The following is a 25,938-nucleotide window of genomic DNA, read 5'->3' on the forward strand; positions in this document are numbered from 1 at the left end:
ATAGACTCTTTGCACAGTATAGCAACTATAGGCTGTAGAGTGTAGATTTCCCTGGTGGAAACAGGAAATAGCTGAAATTGGGTCATGAAATTATGCACAAAAAAAGGAATGACAGGAGGACACACACATATTTATATTGTATTTGAATTTAACCTTTATTTAACTAGGCACACAAACATAAACACAGAGAGAGAGAGAGAGAGAGAAACACGCTCAGACATGTTGTTTGATTGGGCACAGGGAGTAGGTCTGTCCGATGACCTATACTCTAGTCTCCAGTCTCATTGAATTTGAAATGTTTATTGGATATCACAATCTAGGCTAGTAGTAATGTTCTTCTAGTAATGGTATTATGCATATGACTAATAATACATTTGATCAGCCTGTAAACATTCACACTTGGTTCAGACATATAGGAGAATGACATGGATGGGCCCTGAACAATAAACCGTTCGGAACGGTTTCGGCTGCTCGTGCACACAAAACATTTTCTAGAGGCAAGCCCAAGTTCGGAGCCGAAGTCTGCGCCCCTTCGTCGGTCAATGGGCAGCAGTAGGGATTCTTCAATAAAGTGTTTGTTGCCATTCAACAATAGATGACTCGTATTCGTGCCATTTCTTTACTTGAGAAATACTGCACCAAACAGCTTAGTTGGATTTAAAATCGTGCAACTAAGATTTCGGCAAAAACGTCAAAATTAACGACAGATGTCTGGACTGTTTTGAGGAAGTGTATGCTGGCTAAACCAAAGCATACAGAAGCCTTAAGACAGGTCCTTTTAGTGCACAAACACCAATATTAGTGTCGTAGAGTGAGCATAGTAGAGTTCACAGTAGAATATGCTATTATTCTTCACCACTACCCTACATTTCCATCCATCAATCCCTCTATTCCCAGACAAGGGTCTGTTCATCATGGAGAGTACCCAGTTGAAGCGCTGCATCTCCTCTAACCTGGTCCTGGAGAGCTGTGAGAGGCCCACCCGCCGTATGCTGTGGAAGTGGGTGTCTCGCCACCGCCTCTTCAATCTGGGTAGCAGCCTCTGTCTGGGCCTGAACATCAGCGACTCCACCCAGCCCCTGGGCACCTTTCGCGTGTGACTCACCCCTCCGGACCCTGTGGTGGAGGTGCAATGGGAATACGTTTTACGGGGCGTCCCAGCTGAAGCTGTCCGTGGCTGGACGCCTGGTGGTGGTCAAGAGGGCCAGTTATCATCAGTGGCGGAGGTACTCAACACCGGGAGAGGGGCCATGTGCCCATCCTTATGAGGGTATGTAGTCAACATTAGTGATGCGCGGGTCAGCTGTTTGTTCACCTGCCCCCGTCCTCAATTGCTAACAACCCATTCGTAACCACCCGACCCTAACCCGCAATATAGAAAATTCGCTGTCCAGTCAGAGAAGGTGGAACGATTTTTTGGACGGGCCTTTTTAGATAGGCATGTGTTACTGTTTATAATTTCCTTACATTTTGGTAGACTATTTGTCAGTCAACGAACTTGTCTGTAGTTAGATACATGCAGCTACTCTTGGTCATTACTTGTGGCCCTAGACGACTAAATAAACCCTTGCTCATCAGAATAATGTCATACATTTATAGAATAAATGCTTCAATGTAGTTGACATCGATAAAGTTTGTTTTCTCTGTTCTCTTTCGTTCCTGCTTCTCTTGCACGGCAAAGACATTTAGGGACCGGGGAGAAAATGCAATTTGCAGAATTTCAAAATTAAATCAGTTTTAAGAAAATGTAAAGCTGTTAAAATGACCCAACATGTTTTTGATAAGATTTCAGTTAGTTTTAGATGCATATTCTATGTGGTTGAAATACTAACAGCTTTTATTATGCTGAAAAAGATAGCACCTTTACAGACGGTTCCTAACCATGCATTCATTCTCTCAAGATGCTGAATAAAGTAAATCATATTTCTCCACTCCTGTTTACATTTGGTGGTAGGGCTGAGAATTGCCAGGGACTTCACAATACGCTATTATCAAATCAAATCTAATTTTACTTGGCACCTGCGCCAAATACAACAGGTGTACTGGTAGACGTTACCGTGAAATGCTTACTTACAGAGAGAACAGTCTGGGTGACTGAAGTCTTTGAATTTTTGGGGGGCCTTCCTCTGACCCTGCCTAGTATATAGGTCCTGGATGGCAGGAAATTTGGCCCCAGTGATGTACTAGGCCGTACGCACTACACTCTATAGCGCTTTACGCTCAGATGCCGAGCAGTTGCCATACCAGGCGGTGGTGCAACCGGTCAGGATGCTCTCGATGGTGCAGATGTAGAATTATTTGAGGATCTGGGGATCCATTCCAAATCTTTTCAATCTCCCGAGGGGGAAAATGTGTTGTCATGCCCTCTTCACGATTGTCTTGGTGTGTTTGGACCATAATAGTTTGTTGGTGATGTGGACACCAAGGAAATGGAAACTCTCGACCCGCTCCATTACAGCCCTGTTAATGTTAATGGGGGCCTGTTTCGGTCCTCCCTTTCCTGTAGTCCACGATCAGCTCCTTTGTCTTGCTCACATTGAGGGAGAGGTTGTTGTCCTGGCACCACACTGCCAGGTCTCTGACCTCCTCGATACATAATTGCCGATACAACATGTATTGCGATTCTCGCAGTTCTATATGTATTGCGAGTCAATACTGTGATTTTATTGCGATTCAATGTAAAAATATATATATATTGCTTACGATACGATATATCTTCAAAAATAGTATCCCGATATGTAACTGTATGGATTTTTTCACCCCAATCACTATTGGTGTATCTTTTTACTGCAATCAATAATAGATTTAGCAGAAGTTCATATTATTAGGCTATATGAGAAGTTCTACAGTCAGTGTGCAGAGTTCAGTTTTATTTTTTATTTTTTTAAATGGACAGCCTTGTTTTAATCCTCTTGACAGTATAAAACGTTTTGTAAAAAAATCATTATTATTTACAAAAAACACAAGGAAGGGGTCACATTAAAGTATTAGAACATGAAGGACAAACAATACAGCATCAAGACACTATCAAACATGTCTGTCTTTCCACAACAGAGACATCCTTATGTGTCAGGGTGCGTGTGATATAGTGATATAAAATATATGTCATAGTTTCCTTTTTCATAATCACAATCTTGTGAAACCCGAACCCTCCAAGATCCCCCCCCCACAGTTCCCCAATAGCTGTCCCTCAACCATTCGAGACCCTCCCACAGTCCCCCCCGGAAGGAAAAAAAGGAAAAACACAATTAATTCCAGTCCCCAGCACCAATAACCCCCCAATGCATCAACAACCAAGAGAATGAACTAAAGAGAAAAAAGACAGAAGAAAGCAGCAAACAACAATGCAACAAATAAAGAATACATTTAAAACAAAGGACATCAAGTACAACTGAAATCATAACAGCAATGTCTACTGTATATGTTTGTGTGCATGTCTGGCATTATTACATGTATGTGTGTGTTCTTGTATGTGTTTATTTGAACGAGAGTGTGTGTGTATGCATGTGTACAAACACCTGCACGGCGTCAGCCGCAGGCCAACCGGCATTAGCTGTAAAAGCACTGCCACTTAGTGTCATTCAAATGTACTTTTATTTTGTTTTATTTTGACTTATTTTCTCCTTTATCTTTTGACCATCATTCTCTCTCTCTCACACATCAACTCCACTCCCAGTTGTCTCCAATTCCACATACCAACCCTCAGCGTCCCTCCGCCCACCCCATCTATCTCTGCTGGCCACCCACTTTGTGTTTCTACGCAACACATATCTTTCAACTATGCTATGATGTTTAACGGACAATTTCAATCTATCTATTCGAATAGAATCTACAGATTGCGTGTTGAAGATAAATACTTTTACTAAGAGTATCAGTATATTAGTGATTGACTGACCCGGTCTCTCCATATCTCCTAACTACTATTTCTAGAGTCAATTTTAGATCAATGCTATGCATTTTCAGCCATTCCTGAACCTGAGACCTGAAACAGGCTACCTGAGGGCAATACCAAAATAAATGGTCTATTGATTCTGTATCCTCACAACAACATCTGCAGAGCTTCAATGATTTTATGCCCCAAATATCCAACATTTTGTTGGTGGCAAGAATTCTATATAATAATTTTAGCTGAAAAGCACAAAGTCTTGAATCGTGCGTTGTTTTATATATCAACTCATACACCCTATACCATGGAATCGGTACATCAAAAATCTCTTCCCAAAAATCTCTTTGCAATCTGTATGGCACAGTTGTCAACATCCTGGTCCTCAAATGAAACTGGTATACTTTCCTATTTTTATTCCTCTGCCAGTTTTGATCCTTTATATTGGGCAGACAGACCAGTTCCCTACCTCCTCCAGTATTGATCCTTTATATTGGGCAGACAGACCAGTTCCCTACCTCCTCCAGTTTTGATCCTTTATATTGGGCAGACAGACCAGTTCCCTCCCTCCTCCACCCGCCTCCTCCAGTATTGATCCTTTATATTGGGCAGACAGACCAGTTCCCTACCTCCTCCAGTTTTGATCCTTTATATTGGGCAGACAGACCAGTTCCCTCCCTCCTCCACCCGCCTCCTCCAGTTTTGATCCTTTATATTGGGCAGACAGACCAGTTCCCTACCTCCTCCAGTTTTGATCCTTTATATTGGGCAGACAGACCAGTTCCCTCCCTCCTCCACCCGCCTCCTCCAGTTTTGATCCTTTATATTGGGCAGGAGACCAGTTCCCTACCTCCTCCACCCACCTCCTCCATTTTTGGGGCAATGCTGTAATCAATTGGTTGTACTCTTGGATTGAGCAGATCTTCCCGCACAATTCTGATAACTCCACGAAGGACATAACTCTACCATTACAATTTACAATATAATTTAAGAACAAAACACCCTTTTCAAACATCTTTCCCATCTATACAGGTATTTTATCAACTAACACATTTGAGTTCAGCCATAATATTTGTTGTAACATTTGTTCTGTCTTTTCAGGGGGATGAAATGTCAATTGTAGCCAGCTCTGCAATGCTTGTTTGAAAAAGACAGATACTCTGAAAAAAGTATCATTTTAAATTAATCGAAAATGAGACGTGGCCATCTAAACAAAGGCAAAAAGACAATTTTTAATCAATGGATGAGCTTTTATTAATAATAAAGAGAACCATTTAGGGTTCAAATAAAACTTTTGAATGAGTGAAGCATTTAGAGAGAGGTTTAGTGCTTTTATATTTAATCATCTCAACCCACCCAATTCATATTCATTATATAGATAGGCTCCTTTTATTTTGTCTGATTTAGTGTCCCAAATAAAGCGAAATATCTTTTGCCCATATGATTTGAAAAATGAATCATCAGGAGTAGACAGTGCTATAAGTAAGTGAGTAAACTCAGATATGACTAAGGAGTTAATCAGGGCAATTTTTCCATAAATAGACAGATAGTTACCTCTCTATGGTTGCAGGATCTTGTCTATTTTTACAAGTTATCTATTGAAATTCATTGTGAAGAGCTTATTTATATATTTTGTGATATGAATACCGAGTATGTCTACTTCACCATCAGCCCATTTTATATGTAAGCTACAAGGAAATGTAAAAGTTGTATTTTTAAGGATCCAATACGTAATATTGTACACTTATCATAATTAGGTTTTAGTCCAGAGATTACAGTAATGTTATCTTTAATGAGACATTGCAGGGATCTAGCTTGTGGACTTAACATAAAACTTGAGTCATCGGCATACATGGACACCTTTTTGTTTTTAAGCCTTGGATTTCTAATCCTCTAATGTTGTTATTGGATCTGATTGTAATAGCATTTTGATGGCCATAACGAATAGATATGGTGACAGCGGACACCCTTGTTCAACTCCTCTTGACAATTCAAAACTCTCTGAGAAGTAGCTGTTATTTACTATTTTACACCTGGGGTTGCTATACATTATTTTTTTACCCATTTTATAAGAGAATTACCTCAATTGAAAACATCCAGGCATTTATAAATAAAATCCAGTCTTACTTTATCAAATGCCTTTTCAAAATCCGCTATAAATACCATTCCTGGCTTCTTAGATGTTTCATGATGTTCTATTATTTCTAGTAGTTGTCGTATATTATCTCTAATGTATCGTCCATGTAAACAACCTGTCTGATCAGGATGAACAATACCTGGTAAAACCCTTTTAATTCTGAGCGCTATGCATTTTGCTAGTATTTTTGCATCACAACATTGAAATGTAAGGGGCCTCCAGTTTTTTAGATAGACTGGGTCTTAATATTTCCAATCTGGGTCTTGTTTTAAAAGTAGAGAAATCAGACCTTCCTGCTGAGTACCTAACAGACTACCAGTTCTATAGGAGCAGTTAAAACAATCTAACAATGGAGCTTTTAATATATCAAAAAATACTTGATATACCTCTACCGGTATGCCATCAAGCCCTGGGGTTTTTCCAGACTGAAAGGATTTAATAGCCTCAAAAGGTTATTCCTCTGTAATTTGGCCTTCACACTGATCTTTCTGTACATGTGTTAATTGTCCATGTTTTATAGTATTTGTAAAGAATTCCTTTCCGTAATCTTCATTCAGTGGGAGACGATGAGATGGGAAAGAGAACATCTGCCCTAAAATAATTAGCTTCCTTTTTTAAAATATCATTTGGAGAATCATAGATGACTCCGTCTTCAGTAACGAGTTTCTGCAAATTCTTTTTGTTAGCTTTCCTGTATTGGAGATTCAGGAAGAATTTTGTGCATTTTCTTCCATATTCCATCTAGTTTGCTTTATTTTTGTAATAGATCACATTAGATTGTTCTTGAATGAGTTCCTCAAGTTCTTTTTGTTTAACCTCTAACTTATTTTCTATCTCTGTAGTATCGTTTTTATTGCTATCTACCTGTACTATTAGTTCATGGTCTTGTTTCTTTAGCCAGAAACTGCTTTTTTAATATGGATGAATATTGAATTGAATGACCCCTGAAGGTACATTTAAAGGTATCCCAAACAATAAGGGGATTTGCTGAACCTATATTATACTGGACAAATTCAGTTATAAATGATTTTGTCTTAGTTAAAAATAAGTTGTCTTCCAGTAAACTTGGATTAAATTTCCAATATCCTCGTCCAAGTGGAAACTCTATGGGAGTTATGTGAAGGCCCATTAGATTATGATCCGATCGCATTCTGTCTCCTATTGAAACTTTTTTAACCTTTGACGCAAGAGAGAAAGAGACAGGAAAGTAGTCAAGACAACTAGCTTGATTAAGTCTCCTCCATGTATATCTCACTTGGTCTGGGTTTTTTTAGTCTCCAAATATCCACTATTTCCAATGTGTCCATAATATTGGTTATTTCCTTAAGCGCATGGTGATGACAGTTAGTAGAGTGATTACCTTAAGCGCATGGTGATGACAGTTTGTAGAGTGATTACCTTAAGCGCATGGTGATGACAGTTTGTAGAGTGATGACCTTTACACCCCATTGAGGTTCTTAACACTGTGTTATAGTCTCCTACCATAATGATTAGATCATTTGTTGCCTGTAAGTTCAATAAATTGGTATAAATGTTTTCGAAGAGGTGTGGATCATCCTGATTTGGACCAGATAGCTTAATGAGCCAAATCTTTTTTTCGTCCACTTTCATATTCGAAAGGATCCACCTGCCTTGCGAATCATTCCGGACTATTTGCACATTCAGCTCGAAATGTTTTGTTAATTAATATCATCACATCCTTTGAGTTCCTTTGTCCATGACAGAACATTATTTCACCACCCCATTCCTTTTCCCACGCAACTTCGTCTAAGGATGTAGAGTGAGTTCCCTGTAAACAGTATATGTTATATTCGTTTCCCTTTAGCCATGTAAAGACTGATCTTCTTTTTTTATGTAATCTGCCAAACCGCTACAATTATATCTAGCTATACTTATTTCACCCCTTACCATAACTAGATACTATTCTCAGGCTAAATTGACCATAATTAGTGCTTGTAAAGTTTCTGCCATCAGAGGTATTATGAAGGTCAAAACTAGAGCTTTCAAATGTCTGATATTTAGAATTCAAGAAATAGGTTCTAGCAATATGTGTTTTATTCCCTTGCCTGTTTGCCTGTGAGCCAATGCCACAGATGTTAGAACATTGAGACAAGTTATGTGTGTAGCAAATCTGAGTAGGTTGATGTGTATGATATTGGATAGGATATAATGAGAGTGTGTATGATGTCTGTACAAGAGTAAGACTATAATGTGTGATGTCCAAATAAATAATAACTCTGCCAATTTGCATGTTTGAGTGTCTATGTGTGTAACCTGTAGTGCGTATAGCCTTAATATTCATAATTGTAATCCATATCGTAGTTCATATTATTAGGCTATATGAGAAGTTCTACACCTACAGTCAGTGTGTGGGGTTCTGTTTAGCTGCTATCACATTTAACCCATCTGAACAGTACAGTTACCTTGACGAGCCATTTTGAAGTCCTCGTCTTGTGACTCAAAATTTGTGTAGAGCCTCACCATCATCATAACATAGCCAGCACTGCTGTAATACTGTTTTACCACTTCACCAAAACTTTCCCAAAACATTAGACTACTGTTCTGGCCCTCCCTTCTTGTTCATTTGAACTCTCCATTTGGCAGATTTTTTCTTACTGAATTAAGCTCCGACGTTGTTCCAAAAAGCATTTGGAAATTGGTGTGTATTTGGCGCCCTACGGTTAGGCCCTAATGTTTAGGCTTAGGCTAGCCTACGCACTAACACGAGACAAAACAAATGCAAGCAAAACCTCATTGTAGCCTATACATATGAATTGCATAAGAACGATACATATCTGGATTTTTAATGCATTGTTTTCTCTTTATTCAGCCGCCCGCCATCCACCCGTCCTTCATCCACACAATATTTCATGACACTAAACCCACCCGCCCTGCGGATATAACCGCGGGGGGCTGCGGGTTATGAGTCAACCCGCGCACCACTAGCATACCTAGTATATTATAGTAGTGACACGCACTGACTGACCTCTTTCTACAAAGACAGTTTCATTGAGACACGGTTGTTTTGATGTTAATGCATCCGTGCAAATGCCAATCATGACTTCCATAAGAAAGCGAACAGACTGGCTCACTATATGACCGTGACAATGAGCCCAAAGAAAGGGGTAATGACCATTTCTTTCTCTGTAGAGATCCACACACTGTTGGGTAATGCCCACGGCATGCCCTGTGCCCTGCCGTTCATATACAACAACAAGTGGTACTCGGAGCGCACGGCAGAGGGGCGCGAGGACCACCATCGCTGGTGTGCCACCACCAGTCGATACGACCAGGATGAGAAATGGGGCTTCTGTCCCAGTCAAGGTGATGCACACACATACACATACACACACACACACGCGCGCACACACAACAGTATTGTTGTACAGTGTGGGTTTGATCAAATTTCTTTGAAACAAAACAACCATGATAATATTCAAATGTCTTTGTCTCTGCCTTCAGAGTTGAGCTGCGATACGCTCTGGGACTCGAACCAGGAGAGCCGTGCGTGTTACCAGTTCAACCTGTACACCATCCTGACGTGGAGCCAGGCCCACTCCTCCTGCCTGGCCCAGGGAGGAAGTCTACTCAGCATCACTGACCTCACTGAACAGATGTACATCAGAGGTATGACAACTCGTCTCTTGAACTATTTTACCACTATATTTAATAGTTCTATTTCAAAATGTAAAACTTTAATTCACTTCACTTCTACTTTTAGTCAGGAAAGGAGACAAGGTGGGTGGTTTGGTCTGAGCTACACATACTGTATAAACTCTATAAACGATAAACTCTTGGGTGTGGTATTATGCCTTAAAACGCACTTGTGTTCATAGTTTTGCTTATTCAGGACAAGATGTATTGCCCAGAGTTAGTGGTGTTCATGTGTTTGGTTCTGTGTCTTTCAGAGCGGTTGGCTGACGTGGGGGTGATGGTGTGGATTGGACTTAACCATCTGAGTGAGAGAACAGGGTGGAGGTGGTCTGATGGATCTCCTCTATCCTTAGTCAACTTCACCTCAGGTAAGAGAGTTTTTTTCTGCTCTCCAACCTTTTCACTCCCACACCAAGGCCCAGATTCCTCCTTTACGATGTGAATGAACAGCATTGGCGTTAGTGATAATATGTAATATCTTCATGTAGCCCTCTGAAGTGGAGTTTCTGGCCATTTTGCTCAAACCGGTCCAGTCAAATGGATCTCAGCGGTGTGAATCAAGAAGTTCCTGCTGTAGCAGTGGTGGGAGCCAGAAATGTGTGTTTGAAACTAGGCCAACGTTTCTCCCTTTCTACCTGTAACTCCCCCGTTACCTGTGTTGGTCTCTCCCAGACCTATCCTCCAGCCCACTGCAGGACAACAGACTTTGTGGAGTGTATAACTCTGGGGGGCACCAGTGGCAGAGTCTGTCCTGTGAGTCTGCTCTACCCTACATCTGTAAGAAGACCCCCAATGACACCAGGAGAGCTGAGCCTCTTGGTAAGACGTCAATGGTCCTGTATGTTTCATATTGTGGCCCTAACCTGGTCCCCTATCTGTTTGTGCAAAACAGTGTTTGTCATGACAATGAGTGACAGAGAGTTGGCGTGATAGCACAAACAGACTGGCGCTCAGTCTATTGTTGCCTTAGTGCTCAGCCATTGTACTACAAGAAATGATTCATAATCTGCACTGTAACGGAAAACGGTAAATTATACGGTAATTTGGGTTATTTTCAACAGTAAAATACTCTGAAATGTTTTACTGCAGCATACTGTAAATGATGGTGCATTGTGTGAAAATGTTGTGAGCGGGGCATAGAATTGCTGTATTTCAAATGGTACTGTAATTCCAACCCACAGAATACAGTACCGTACCTAAGCTTTGGAGCGCTAAAAACCTTTTGACCACTAGTGGGTGCATGGTATTGTTGTTTCTGGCTAATTAACATATTTTGAGGCGTTCCTTGTAATAGGCTATATTTGTTGCACCTGGAAGTGAGAATGTTGTAGCAGTTTAACTCCTATGTGGTTATAGTGCCCCACAGTAGGGGACAGTAGGGGACAGATACAGTAGGGGACAGATTGGAGTGGCAGCAAGTCTTCAACCTTGTTTTGTTGGTCTGTTTTGCACTGTCGTCGCTGCCAGTTTGGAAGCCTTTGTTGTCAAGGCCTCTAGAAGTGTAAGTGATATAAAACACCAACTATTAATCCATACACTGTAACGTGTAAACACTTTACCTAGCAGTCAACCTGCTTGCTAATGTAAAATACTGTGAAATAGAAACCCCTCCCCTTAATGAATTTCATGAATTCATCCATTCATGAATTCATCCATTCATTAGTTCATTACGATTGCAGTAGCATTCACTTAATTTGTTTACAGTATAATACAGTATATGTTAAGGTATTGTACCGTGTGTTATTACACAGTACTTGCTTTGATACCGTATTTATATTACAGTAGGTGTACTGTTATATGAAGTACAGAATTTGACTTGCCACCGAGCTGCCTGTAAGGTACTGTCAGATTCACAGTAACCCCTTTACATTGTGGTTTATAGGCAGTGATTACATGTAGAGGCTGATAAAAAGGTCCATCTGGCTCTAGGGCCTAGGGAATTATTATTTTGCGTCCCAAATAGCTATATATATAGTGTACTACTTTCGACCAGGGCTCATAGGCTTCTGGTTAAAGTAGAGCATTATGTAGGCAATAGGGTGCTATTTGGGACTTATGCACAGAGTTTGGTTGTGTTTGGTACTTGAATCAGCTGTCTCTGTCTGGCTCAAGAGGGCTTGGTGAGCAATCCCATTTGTCATGTTCTTATACACCGTCTCCAACTAGGACTTGTTAACAGTTCTGAACAGCCCTTTCTAATAGGTCAAACTGCATAACCATGAGCAACGTTTGGCTGTTTGTTTTGGTTGATACGGATGACTCAATTGTTTCTGTCTGGTTCGAGAGCCGTCTGGTGAATTATCCACCTGTAATGTTCCAAAACAATGTTCTCTCCAACAAGGACTGTTGAATGGTACTGAAAAAACCTTCTCTAACAGGTCAGCATTTGGGCACAGCTTGGTTGTTTTTTCCTGATAGTGTTCTTGTTATTTATACCTGTTCTTGTAGAAGTCTTGTTATTTATTCCAGTTCTTGTAGAAGTCTTGTTATTTATACCAGTTCTTGTAGACTTCTTGTTATTTATACCAGTTCTTGTAGAAGTCTTGTTATTTATTCCAGTTCTAGTAGTAGTCTTGTTATTTATACCAGTTCTTGTAGAAGTCTTGTTATTTATTCCAGTTCTTGTAGAAGTCTTGTTATTTATACCAGTTCTTGTAGACTTCTTGTTATTTATACCAGTTCTTGTAGAAGTCTTGTTATTTATTCCAGTTCTAGTAGTAGTCTTGTTATTTATTCCAGTTCTAGTAGAAGTATTGTTATTTATTCCAGTTCTTGTAGAAGTCGTGTTATTTATTCCAGTTCTTGTAGAAGTCTTGTTATTTATACCAGTTCTTGTAGAAGTCTTGTTATTTATTCCAGTTCTAGTAGTAGTCTTGTTATTTATTCCAGTTCTAGTAGAAGTGTTGTTATTTATTCCAGTTCTTGTAGAAGTCGTGTTATTTATTCCAGTTCTTGTAGAAGTCGTGTTATTTATTCCAGTTCTTGTAGAAGTCGTGTTATTTATTCCAGTTCTAGTAGAAGTCTTGTTATTTATTCCAGTTCTAGTAGAAGTCTTGTTATTTATTCCAGTTCTAATAGAAGTCTTGTTATTTATTCCAGTTCTAGTAGAAGTCTTGTTATTTATTCCAGTTCTAGTAGAAGTCTTGTTATTTATTCCAGTTCTAGTAGAAGTCTTGTTATTTATTCCAGTTCTTGTAGAAGTCTTGTTATTTATTCCAGTTCTAGTAGAAGTCGTGTTATTTATTCCAGTTCTAGTAGAAGTCTTGTTATTTATTCCAGTTCTAGTAGAAGTCGTGTTATTTATTCCAGTTCTTGTAGAAGTCTTGTTATTTATTCCAGTGACAGTAGTAGTCTTGTTATTTATTCCAGTGACAGTAGTAGTCTTGTTATTTATTTCAGTGACAGTATACGTTCTGAGGCACTCCAGTGTGTGATGTCGTTTGAATGATTCTACGAATGGAATGGGAGAGGAGCTTCAGCTAGCAGCTCAACAGCTGGGTTCCACCTGGAACATGAACTCTTGACCTCGGCTTCTTCCACTCTAGGCTATAACAGGGCTATAACAGAAAACACATGTTGTGTACGGTTCAGTAGGCAATGGCACTGGAAATGTTTTCAAATGGAGAATGTGTGTTCTTATTTGACAAGTTCAAGTAGTACACCTCCATTTTTAGAATGTTTCCACCTAGGAACGAACTTCCATTTTACAGCCTTCTTTCATTTATAATTCTCCAGAGTGATGAATGACACTTGGAAGAGTGGCAATGGGAGATGACTTGTTTGTGTGTATGCATTGATATGTAGGCTACGTGTGCTTTTAAAAATAAAATGCATGTAGTTCTGTCTTTGAGCTGTTCTTGTCTATTGATGTTCTGTATTATGTCATTCCGTAATATGTTTCATGTTCTGCGTGGACCCCAGGAAGAGTAGCTGCCTCTTTTGCAACAGCTAATGGGGCTCCTAATAAAATACCAAATTTCTCTCTTTACCCCTGAGTCTTAGAATGACAGGTGCCTATGTTTTTGTACTGAATTGGACCGCTACCTCTCGTCTCCTTTCCTCTCCGTCACCCGCCCCCAGATAACTGGCGGTACTACCGCACGGTGTGTTCCGAGGGCTGGCTGGCCCACAACCGTTACTGCTACAAAGCCCTGGCAGAGGCTGAGGCAGGGAGCTGGGAGGACTCCTCCGCTGCCTGTAACTCCGTAGGGGCCAACCTCACCAGCCTACACTCGCTGTCTGAGGTAGAGCTGCTGCTGGGCCTGCTGGCTAACGGTGAGTCTGGATCTGGGGGTTCTATAGTCTAGTATGGATGTTAGTTACTTTACGTGGTGTTCTATGTTCTGGGATAGTGTGGACATCATAAAGGATCACGGGAGTTTTAGCGATGAGACAAGATGGTAACTACTAACAATTGGATACCACGAAATTGGGGAGAAAAGGGTGTAAAATTAAAATTAAATTTAAAAATATGTATATACACACATACACAACATACTTAGTTGATTTGTCAACACTTCAGAAACAACTACCGGAAAGACAATTGTCTTGGCGACGCCAATTGTGCGTCGCCCCACGGACCTCCCGGTCGCGGCCGGCTGCGACAGAGCCTGGGCACGAACCCAGAGTCTCTGGTGGCACAGACCACTGCATGTGTGTATATTTACGTGTTTATGTGTGTACTGTAGTCTCAGGGTCTGGCTCAGAGGTGTGGATCGGCCTGATAAAGAAGCTATCGTCTTCAGCTGTAGAGTGGTCAGACGGCTCCCCAGTCGACCTCACTCTCTGGCACGTGCATCATCCTACCCATAGCAACAGTCAGCTCTGTGCCAAGACTGGCGTGAAGGTAAGGCCAGCTGAATCCTTTTTACCGATGACTACAGTCTGTGGTGGGTTCATCGTCTTTATTTGAATGAATATAGTAAATGACTCAAATGTGTGTGTGTGTGTGTGTGTTCGTCCTAGGAGGGGAACTGGCTGTTGGCACCATGCGATGAGAAGCTCCCTGCAGTGTGTAGGAGAGCAGGACTTCTGCCCCTACACCCCACTGGAGCAGGGGACGAGGGCTGTCCTGAGGTAGGCACACACACGCGCACACACGCAACCGGCCGCGACCGGGAGGTCCGTGGGGCGACGCACAATTGTCCGGGTTAGGGAGGGTTTGGCCGGTAGGGATATGCGGCTTGCGGCTTGGTTGGGTTGTGTATCGGAGGACGCATGACTTTCGACCTTCGTCTCTGCCGAGCCCGTACGGGAGTTGTAGCGATGAGACAAGATAGTAGCTACTAACAATTGGATACCACGAAATTGGGGAGAAAAAGGGGGTAAAATTACATTTTTTTTTTTAAATGTTTAAAAAAAGAAACCCTACAACATATCATCGCTGCATAAGAACTAGCCCTGAGCAGAAGAATGCTGTAGCTGCCATGTCCATGGAAGGTGAAACTGAAATTCAACATTAGCGCTCTTATCAATCTTAACTCAACTGTCTCCAGAAGAACTTATTTCATGGCACCATGCATTGTTGATTCCATACATCCTTTGTCAGACAGAGGTTCTGTGTTGTGGAAACTGCTGACATTGAGCAGTGTGGTCAGAGTAGTGCCGTTCTACATATCCAGGCATGCAGTGAAAGATCCTGGTTGGGTTCAGATGCCGGGTTAGGGCGAGTCTGCTCTGCATTCAGCACAATGAGCTGATTCATCAGCTAGATGACTTATTGTCTGACTGTCATGTGGAGCTGTGACCTCTGTTTACGAGGACATGAGCAGATTGACTCATAAAGGCTGTTTCACTGCTCACCATGTCTTAAAACGGACAGGAAATCACCCTGGAGGAGCAGTATCAATGGACACTAAAAAAATGTGGAACTTCACAGAATAAATATATTTTTTCAGGGACTGTATTTGGTTGTTTTCAGGCCATGTTGGATAATTCACACAATCACCCGACCTGTGTTGATTGACAACGGCCTCCGTTGGAAAGGGATTTGACAACATACAGAGGGAATCTCCTTCATCGCGGAGGAACTGGTGTACATTCCTTCGTCGCCCACGTGTCGGCAAGTGTTGGGGAGGTGGGAGTGAAATGTAGGTCACTTGTCAAAACACCACTACTTCCTGTCCCTAAGACACTTCCCAAAAGTCCCCCTCAAGCCCCCTCCAGTCCTAACAGATGGCCCCAGTCATAGCCCTAACCCCCTAACCCCCCACCGCCCCGTTCCCCTGACCCCAATCCTCCACGTGTGTTTGCTTGTATTAGCCACTGCCGTCGACTGCTAATTCCAAACTATGCGGCTCTTACTGCCAGAATGTTTGGAGTGTAACACAATCCAGTCAGCTTGGCCGGCTCTCCTGAGCCTCTCCTGTTGCTATTCGTGTCCACCGGCCCAAACTCTTTTCAGGTGTCTGTGTGGAATAATGTGTGAGCCTGGCTCCCACCTCTAGTCCATCTCCTCCAGTATATTCAGCGCATTGTCTTGGCTGTCCTCCCTCTTGCATGGTGTCTGCAGCAGTATAAATATTCACCCATATAATGTTTATTTTTAATTTTGATTCATTTCATCTAACTGACATACAGATGTAGGACCTTAATTTGATCACTCGTTTTGTCCCTTCAAATTTACCTACACAGCAGGAAATGCAAACTTGTAGTGTATTCGAGGTTATTATTATTATTATATTATTACGAAAGGCTTCTGAAGTTTGTAATTTCCACTTTAATTTCAGACTTTACTTGCCTTAACAAAGAAAATGGATCAACCCCTACAAACAATGTCTATTGGTTATAAATCCACTTAATAATCCACATTTTCTGCTGCTGTGCGGGATTATTTTCCTACTGTAGCAACCTGACTCAAATTAGGATCCTACACCCGTATGTCTTCCCCACAGGATTGGAAGCGGAAGGGCCACTCTTGCTACATGGTGACGAGCCACGAGCAGAGCTATGAAGACGCTGTCAAGGGTTACTACTGCAAGGCTCCTCTGGTCACAGTGGAAAACAGGTCTGATTTCTGACTCCGACTTCTCATCTTAATCATTTCTTACACACTGCACCTCAAATGGGAACTCCCATATTTCATAGTGACAAGAATACATTGTTATGAATGATTGTTGATTTCTCTCCGTGGCAGGTTTGAGCAGGCCTTTCTGAACAGCCTGGTAAATGAGATGGGAACCAACGGTAGTGTATATTACTGGACGGCCCTACAGGACCAGGATAGCCAAGGAGAGTACAGCTGGCTGGGGGGACACAACGGATCCACCCTACCCCTGCTCTATACAAACTGGAACAGGCATCAGCCAGGTAGGGAAGGGAGACGTGGTGGCGTGGGCGTGAGCAGAGAAACAAATCTGACCTTGGATCAGTGGACAGAGACAAACTTCAACCGTCTCCCTGGTAAACACTGCTGTTTTGTTGTAGTGGATCGAGGGATATATGAGAACTATGATGTTCTCGATCACACAGACCAGACAGACAGAAAGACAGACTTAGTTGTGGGTTAGTTTAGCCCCAGGTGGACGTGTCTGCTGTCTACTGTCCTTCATTCACTTCACTTCATTTCACACCGCGGCCTAGTCCCAAATGGCACCCTATTCCCTATGTAGTGCTCTACTCTAGTAGTGCACTGTGAAGGCAATTGCCGAATAGAGTGCCGTTTGGGATGCTGACTCTGATTAATGAGTTGAAGTGTAATTTAGGTTTGACAATCTCAGCTTCCTTCAGTCAGTGTGAGAGCATCATTAATCATGCTGTTGCTATGGTGAAATGGCAGGACGACTTTGAAGTAGAATTCCCATCATTTAGTTAATTAAAAACTGTGGTGGCAACACTCTAACCAATGCATGCTTAGATTGGCATTGTGGATCTGTTTCTCACAGCTCAGTCTCTTTATTTCTCTCTCTCTCTTCCCCCTCTCTCTCTCTCTCTCTCTCTCTCTCTCTCTCTCTCTCTCTCTCTCTCTCTCTCTCTCTCTCTCTCTCTCTCTCTCTCTCTTGCCCCTCTCTCTCCCCCTCCCTCCCCCTCTCTCTCTCTCTCTCTTCCCCCTCCCTCTCTCTCTCTCTCTCTCTCTCTCTCTCTCTCTCTCTCTCTCTCTCTCTCTCTCTCTCTCTCTCTCTCTCTCTCTCTCTCTTGCCCCTCTCTCTCTCCCCCTCCCTCCCCTCTCTCTCTCTCTCTTCCCCCTCCCTCTCTCTCTCTGTCTCTCTATCCCCCTCTCTCTCCCTCTCCCTCTCTCCTCCCCTCTCTAGTCAGTGCAGGTGGCTGTGTGGCTATGACAGGCGGCCAGGCCTTGGGTCACTGGGAAGTGAAGGACTGCAAATCCCAGAAGGCCTTGTCAGTTTGTAAACAGAGCATCAGTGGTTACCAGGAGGTCCTGTTCCCCACAGTCCATATTGACGCTTACGCCCCCTGTCCTCCAGGCTGGGAATCACACTCCGACCTGCTCCACTGTTACAAGGTCATCTGCCTTTCCTTCTCTTCTCCCCTCTCCATTCTATCTCTTCTCCTATTTCTATTTCCTCAATTTCTCGTGTCTTCCTCAGTTATTAACTTGTTGCGAAAAGCAATGCTTATGCTACCACTGTGAGGGAGTATGACAAGATCACTGGAATTCTCTCAATAATAGAGGTTGCCCCATTAGCTGTCACTTGAAAACCAACACCGATAAGGAGATGCTGTAGTCTAGGCGACGGATTGTTGGCTGTGGTCCGCAGGCGTTCCACAGTGAGAAGGTCCTGATGAAGCGGTCGTGGGAAGACGCTGACTTCTTCTGCCAGGCTCTAGGAGCTCAGCTGGCCAGCATCCACCACTACAAGGAGCAGGTCTTTGTCAAAGGACTCCTCCACTCCATGTTTGATGGGCTAGTTAGTGTCACAACCTACAGCCCTGTTTTCACCTTTTTATAATACTGTGTTGTCCGAGGGAATCAAGAACACACATTTACTTCAGGAAATACCTGTACCTTTTCTAGTTTTACCTGTGATTATAGATTACTCCTATTCATTCATTCATTCATTCATTCTCTCTCTCTCTCTCTCTCTCTCTCTCTCTCTCTCTCTCTCTCTCTCTCTCTCTCTCTCTCTCTCTCTCTCTCTCTCAGAACAGAGGGTCATTGGTTCTGGGTGGGCCTGAATACGAGAGACCCCCAGTCAGCAGGATCTTGGCAGTGGTCTGACGGCGCCCCCGTGGTGTCCTCCTTCATAGAGGATAAGAACGAGGAGGATGACAGACGTAGCTGTGCCGTGTACAGCGACCTGACCAACGCCCTCCTGCCACAGCCCTGCGACAGCAAGCACGAGTGGATCTGCAAAGTTCCCAGAGGTAATCATTATTTTCATAACTAATGGCTTGGATTGATGTAAAGCCTTTCTGCCTACAGTACATCTCTTACGGGAAGAAAACACGTGAATTTCACGTGAACACGTGACATGTTTTCATGTGATCTCAGGTGAAGTCAATGTGACAACATGTACAGTTCACAGTGCATGTGAATCCATGTGGTTTTTCTGTAAGGGATCATAAGGGGGGAAACTCACCTCTATACAGTAAAGAGAAAGGGGGATTCCTGGTCATTTGTACAAGTGAATGCATTCAACAGAAATGTTTCCTCCGCATTTCACCCAAATTGAACCTTTATGTAACTCGGCAAGTCAGAGAGGTGTGGGGCTGCCTTAATCGTGTATGGAGCGTTTGAAATCTCAAAGTTGCTTATTGATTTATCCTTATAGATTTGAAAGGTTTATCGCTAAGAATGTCTGTCTTATTTGTCTCGTAGGCATGGAGCTGAACAAACCCTACTGGTATAATGACCGTAAGTAATTGTATTTGTTTTGATGTATTTTGTTATATTTTACATTTTTCACGTATTTCATTGAGTTGTTATTCATGTATTTTTATGCTTATTTGTGCTATCAATTGCAGTTGTAACTCTGAGAGGGACTGTGTGATTGGGACTGTGTAACCTTCCTCTGTCCTGTAGAGAACGAGCCCTGGGTGTTCTACAGAGGAGCAGAGTATCTGCTGGCCAAGCAGCCTTTTCCCTGGGAGGGTGTTAACCTGGCCTGTATGATGATGGGCGCCCACTTGCTGTCTGTCCACTCTAAAGAGGAGCTCCGATTCATCAGAGAGCGCATGGGGAAGGTCTGTACACACACACACACACACACACACACACACACACACACACACACACACACACACACACACACACACACACACACACACACACACACACACACACACACACACACACACACACGCTGACGCACACAGTCAGACACACGTTCCGACAGTCACAGTCACGGGCCGACACAAGTGAACACACACTAACGTACACACATTCAGACACGCACACATGCCGACACAGTCATGCACACACATACACACACACGAGCCGGCACGAGTTCACACACACTAGCCGACACATTCACACGCGAACGCCCTCATTCCTACAAGTGCCCTCACTCACTCTCTCTCTTACACACACATACAAACACACACGCTGACACGTTCGCACATTTGTGCCCTCGCATACAGGAACAAAATAAAGGGCCTTGTTTCACTACAGCTCAGCGTCTCGGATCAGACTGAAGGGCCCTCTGATGGAGAGGCTTTTGAAGGCTGTAAAAAGGACAGAGCTGTGGATAAAACAGCAGAGGCTGGGGCCAAGGCCAAAGAGAGGGGTTGAATGAGGCCAAGGCTGAGGAGAGGGGTTGAATGAGGCCAAGGCTGAGGAGAGGGGTTGAATGAGGCCAAGGCTGAGGAGAGGGGTTGAATGAGGCCAAGGCCAAATAGAGGGGTTGAATGAGGCCAAGGCTGAGGAGAGGGGTTGAATGAGGCCAAGGCTGAGGAGAGGGGTTGAATGAGGCCATGGCTGAGGAGAGGGGTTGAATGAGGCCAAGGCCAAATAGAGGGGTTGAATGAGGCCAAGGCTGAGGAGAGGGGTTGAATGAGGCCAAGGCTGAGGAGAGGGGTTGAATGAGGCCATGGCTGAGGAGAGGGCCTGAATGAGGCCACGGCTGAGGAGAGGGGTTGAATGAGGCCAAGGCTGAGGAGAGGGGTTGAATGAGGCCAAGGCCAAATAGAGGGGTTGAATGAGGCCAAGGCTGAGGAGAGGGGTTGAATGAGGCCATGGCTGAGGAGAGGGGTTGAATGAGGCCAAGGCTGAGGAGAGGGGTTGAATGAGGCCAAGGCTGAGGAGAGGGGTTGAATGAGACCAAGGTTCAGGAGAGGGGTTGAATGAGACCAAGGTCAAAACGAGGGGTTGAATGAGACCAAGGTCAAAACGAGGGGCTGAATGAGGCCAAGGCTGAGGAGAGGGGTTGAATGAGGCCAAGGCTGAGGAGAGGGGTTGAATGAGGCCAAGGCTGAGGAGAGGGGTTGAATGAGGCCAAGGTTAAATAGAGGGGTTGAATGAGGCCAAGGCTGAGGAGAGGGAATGAGCCCACGGCTGAGGATGAATGCCATGGCTGAGGAGAGGGGTTGAATGAGGCCAAGGCTGAGGAGAGGGGTTGAATGAGGCCATGGCTGAGGAGGTTAAGGAGAGGGGTTGAATGAGGCCAAGGCTGAGGAGAGGGGTTGAATGAGGCCAAGGCTGAGGAGAGGGGTTGAATGAGGCCAAGGTTAAGGAGAGGGGTTGAATGAGGCCAAGGCCAAATAGAGGGGTTGAATGAGGCCAAGGCTGAGGAGAGGGGTTGAATGAGGCCAAGGCTGAGGAGAGGGGTTGAATGAGGCCATGGCTGAGGAGAGGGGTTGAATGAGGCCAAGGCCAAATAGAGGGGTTGAATGAGGCAAAGGCTGAGGAGAGGGGTTGAATGAGGCCAAGGCTGAGGAGAGGGGTTGAATGAGGCCATGGCTGAGGAGAGGGCCTGAATGAGGCCACGGCTGAGGAGAGGGGTTGAATGAGGCCAAGGCTGAGGAGAGGGGTTGAATGAGGCCAAGGCTGAGGAGAGGGGTTGAATGAGGCCAAGGTTAAATAGAGGGGTTGAATGAGGCCAAGGCTGAGGAGAGGGGTTGAATGAGGCCACGGCTGAGGAGAGGGGTTGAATGAGGCCATGGCTGAGGAGAGGGGTTGAATGAGGCCAAGGCCAAATAGAGGGGTTGAATGAGGCCAAGGCTGAGGAGAGGGGTTGAATGAGGCCATGGCTGAGGAGAGGGGTTGAATGAGGCCAAGGCTGAGGAGAGGGGTTGAATGAGGCCAAGGCTGAGGAGAGGGGTTGAATGAGGCCAAGGCTGAGGAGAGGGGCTGAATGAGGCCAAGGCTGAGGAGAGGGGCTGAATGAGGTGAGGGGCTGAATGAGGCCAAGGCTGAGGAGAGGGGTTGAATGAGACCAAGGTCAAAGCGAGGGGCTGAATGAGGCCAAGGCTGAGGAGAGGGGTTGAATGAGACCAAGGTCAAAGCGAGGGGCTGAATGAGGCCAAGGCTGAGGAGAGGGGTTGAATGAGACCAAGGCCAAATAGAGGGGTTGAATGAGGCCAAGGCTGAGGAGAGGGGTTGAATGAGGCCAAGGCTGAGGAGAGGGGCTGAATGAGGCCAAGGCTGAGGAGAGGGCCTGAATGAGGCCACGGCTGAGGAGAGGGCCTGAATGAGGCCAAGGCTGAGGAGAGGGGATGAATGAGGCCAAGGCTGAGGAGAGGGGCTGAATGAGGCCAAGACTGAGGAGAGGGGCTGAATGAGCTCTCGTGGCGTGAAAGAGGTTGAATGGCTGACCCTTCACTGGAGCGAGGTCAGAATGCAGGAGGACGGTAGTAGGCCTTGAATGAGTGAGCTAAGCATTCCTTTTCTTCTCTTGGTTCTCTCAGCTCTCTCTGGGGTCGACTGACTGGTGGATAGGGCTGTCCACAGACCCCGTGAGGGAAAAGTTCAGGTAAGTGTTTTATTTGTTTGTTTGTTGAATGCTGTATTTTATTATGCTGTTTCTTTAATGTCGAGGGGGTGTAATAGGAGTGTGTGTGTGTGTGTGTGTGCTGCGTGCGTGCGTGCGTGCGTGCGTGCGTGCGTGCGTGCCGTGCGTGCCGTGCGTGCGTGCGTGTACGCAGTTGGAGTGATGAGTCCGCTGTGGATTATCAGAATTGGGCAGAAGGAAGCTCCCATGATGCCCCAGTGAAACATAAACAGTGTGTGACCATGTCCTCTATCTCAGGTAAGAACACAGACACACACACACACAACACCACGACAGACTTCTCTTTGACGTGTTGCGACCAACAGGTCAGTGGTCGGCGGGTGAGTGTGGCGGTCTCCATGCTCACATATGTAAGCGCCGGACCGTGTCCGTGGTGGAGATTCCCAGAGAGCCTCACTACATCGGAGGCTGTCCAGAGAGATGGCTCTACTTCGGACACAAGGTTTCCCTCATTTCACATCCTTTTATTCATTTCAAAGCCTCTGCATGGTAGGGCTTGAATGGGAGTTTGTGTAGTTTAGTGCCCATTATTTTATAACCTGATTGCCTAGTCACTTTTACCCCAACCTACATGTACATACTGTATTACCTCAATCGCCTCAACTTCCTCGTACTCCTGCACAGTGACTCAGTACCGGTACTCCTGCACAGTGACTCAGTACCGGTACTCCTGCACAGTGACTCAGTACCGGTACTCCTGCACAGTGACTCAGTACCGGTACTCCTGCACAGTGACTCAGTACCGGTACTCCTGCACAGTGACTCAGTACTCCTTGCATATAGTCTCATTATTGTTATTTTATTGTGTTACTATTTCCTTTTTTATATAGAAGATATTTCTTATATGTCTTACTTTTTAACTCTGCATTGTTGGGTTTGGGCTCGTAGGTAAGTTTACACCTGTTGTATTCGGCGCTTGTGACCAATAACATTTGATTTGATTTGAGTGTTTCTTGGCCATCTGACCGTTGTCATGGAGATTCAGTACTGAGAGAGACTTGGTCATTTCTTAAAATAATCATCTTTATTTAATATCGATTAATTATTGCAATAAGGAGGCTGGTTGACCACCCCCCACCCTTGAGTGTTGGACCGAGTAACCTAACCTTAACACAAATGCAGTGTACTACAGTGAGGAAAAGAGGTATTTCACTCAGTCCTCTGAATCATTCAGATGTTCATTGGCAAACTTCAGACGGGCATGTATATGTGCTTTCTTGAGCAGGGGGACCTTGTGGGCGCTGCAGGATTTCAGTGTTTCACACTGTAGTTACCAATTATTTTCTTGGTGACTATGGTCCCAGCTGCCTTGAGATCATTGACAAGATCCTCCCGTGTAGTTCTGGGCTGATTCCTCACCGTTCTCATGATCATTGCAACTCCACGAGGTGAGATCTTGCATGGAGCCCCAGACAGAGGGAGATTGACAGTTATTTTGTGTTTCTTCCATTTGCGAATAATCTCACCAACTGTTGTCACCTTCTCACCAAGCTGCTTGGCGATGGTCTTGTAGCCTATTCCAGCCTTGTGTAGGTCTACAATCTTGTTCCTGACATCCTTGGAGAGCTCTTTGGTCTTGGCCATGGTGGAGAGTTTGGAATCTGATTGATTGATTGCTTCTGTGGACAGGTGTCTTTTATACAGGTAACAAACTGAGATTAGGAGCACTCCCTTTAAGAGTGTGCTCCTAATCTCAGCTCGTTACCTGTATAAAAGACACCTGGGAGCCAGAAATCTTTCTGATTGAGAGGGGGTCAAATACTTATTTCCCTCAATAAAATGCCAATCAATTTATAATATTTTTGACATGCGTTTTTCTGGATTTTATTGTTGTTATTCTGTCTCTCTGTTCAAATAAACCTACCATTGAAATTATAGACTAATCATTTCTTTGTCAGTGGGCAAACGTACAAAATCAGCAGGGCATCAAATACTTTTTTCCCTCACTGTATATATAGCTGACACTAACAATGGTCAGAAATGGTTGGTTCAACCCTCCTCATGTCGCCCAAGGAGCATCATTAAGGCACTGGCTTCATCCTGTCGTTATCTGCACGTGGGTTGTTGTCTTAACCCCCACCCTGGCTTAGTTTCCCAGATGCAAGGATGATTTAGAGACAATGAGGGATTGTTCTACTCCTAAGCTATCTCTAGTAAAACACATTCTTGTTACATTTACATTTAAGTCATTTAGCAGACGCTCTTATCCAGAGCGACTTACAAATTGGTGCATTCACCTTATGACATCGAGTGGAACAGTCACTTTACAATAGTGCATCTAAATCTTAAAGGGGGGGGGTGAGAGGGATTACTTATCCTATCCTAGGTATTCCTTAAAGAGGTGGGGTTTCAGGTGTCTCCGGAAGGTGGTGATTGACTCCGCTATGTAATGGAGTCTTTAACTCATTTGTCAGCTCAATCCATCTCTGGTGACAATACGCCCAGATTGGCTGCAGGGAACTAGAGTGGGGACCATTAAAACACAGACTCTAGTATGACATAAATGTCTTACTATTAGTTAAGTATGCTTTGTTAACCATTAATATCAAATAGATAAGTTAAATACTTAATTTTTCTATCACACCGTACAAGGAAAAATGTTGTTGGTGGAGCTTTACCAAAACCTGTGTTTTGTGTGTCTTCTGGCAGTGTTTCCTGCTGCACCTTCCCAACAGTGCTGAGGAGGGGAAGAGCTGGAGAGATGCCCGGTCTATCTGCTCCTCTTTCCAAGGCACGCTGGTCGCCATCGAAGACGAGATCGAGCAAGCGTACATCACCATGCTGCTCCAGGGCGGGACAGTGGGCATTTGGATTGGTCTACGGGATGAGGACACCATGAAATGGACCAATGGGAAACCTGTCAGCTACACCAACTGGTCCCCTGTAGAACCCAAGAACCCTCTGACGGTAAGACCTCCTCTACGGAGATTTGAGGTTAAATGAAAAATAAAATATTGTCTTTGTGCTTTGGTGATGTTCTCTGTATAGTGTATTGATTGGGGGGTGTGTGTGTGTTTACCTTTCTGTGCGTGCATGCGTGCATGTGTGTGTGGACGCCCCTCCTCTGCAGAATGAGTGGCTGAGCGGGCCCCTGGGCGGGGACGATCCTCTGTGCACGGTGCTCTCCAACAACCACAACTTCCACCTGACAGGGAAGTGGTTCGACGAGAAGTGCACAGAAAGTGGATACGGCTTTGTCTGTCAGAGACCCCAAGGTAGGACTCCCCTCTGTCACTCACCCTCATTCAGACACATTGGGGCCTATTTTCAGAGCACAGAGCTGAGATATTACCAATCAGGTCTGTATTACATCATTGATGAAACGGTTATAGCTTCCTGGTTTGTGCTCTCAAATTGTC

General features: G+C 44.1%; 1 protein-coding gene across 1 annotated transcript in view; it reads left to right on the top strand.

The window, feature by feature from the left end:
* The first annotated feature begins 914 nt into the window (after positions 1-914).
* LOC124008027 (secretory phospholipase A2 receptor-like) overlaps positions 915-25,938 on the top strand; it is a 31,818-nt gene continuing 6,794 nt past the window's right edge. The window contains exons 1-21 of the mRNA XM_046318937.1: positions 915-1,000; positions 1,059-1,270; positions 9,171-9,344; positions 9,483-9,647; positions 9,929-10,042; positions 10,347-10,493; positions 13,755-13,949; positions 14,363-14,520; positions 14,640-14,750; positions 16,568-16,680; positions 16,810-16,982; positions 17,924-18,257; positions 18,400-18,538; positions 18,824-18,995; positions 19,450-19,485; positions 19,654-19,814; positions 22,476-22,540; positions 22,713-22,816; positions 22,885-23,021; positions 25,229-25,486; positions 25,650-25,794. Coding sequence (XP_046174893.1) covers positions 915-1,000; positions 1,059-1,270; positions 9,171-9,344; positions 9,483-9,647; positions 9,929-10,042; positions 10,347-10,493; positions 13,755-13,949; positions 14,363-14,520; positions 14,640-14,750; positions 16,568-16,680; positions 16,810-16,982; positions 17,924-18,257; positions 18,400-18,538; positions 18,824-18,995; positions 19,450-19,485; positions 19,654-19,814; positions 22,476-22,540; positions 22,713-22,816; positions 22,885-23,021; positions 25,229-25,486; positions 25,650-25,794 — 3,199 coding nt within the window. The remainder of the gene's footprint in view (positions 1,001-1,058; positions 1,271-9,170; positions 9,345-9,482; positions 9,648-9,928; positions 10,043-10,346; positions 10,494-13,754; positions 13,950-14,362; positions 14,521-14,639; positions 14,751-16,567; positions 16,681-16,809; positions 16,983-17,923; positions 18,258-18,399; positions 18,539-18,823; positions 18,996-19,449; positions 19,486-19,653; positions 19,815-22,475; positions 22,541-22,712; positions 22,817-22,884; positions 23,022-25,228; positions 25,487-25,649; positions 25,795-25,938) is intronic.

The sequence above is a fragment of the Oncorhynchus gorbuscha genome, linkage group LG21, assembly GCF_021184085.1.
Source record: "Oncorhynchus gorbuscha isolate QuinsamMale2020 ecotype Even-year linkage group LG21, OgorEven_v1.0, whole genome shotgun sequence".
Lineage (NCBI taxonomy): Eukaryota > Metazoa > Chordata > Actinopteri > Salmoniformes > Salmonidae > Oncorhynchus > Oncorhynchus gorbuscha.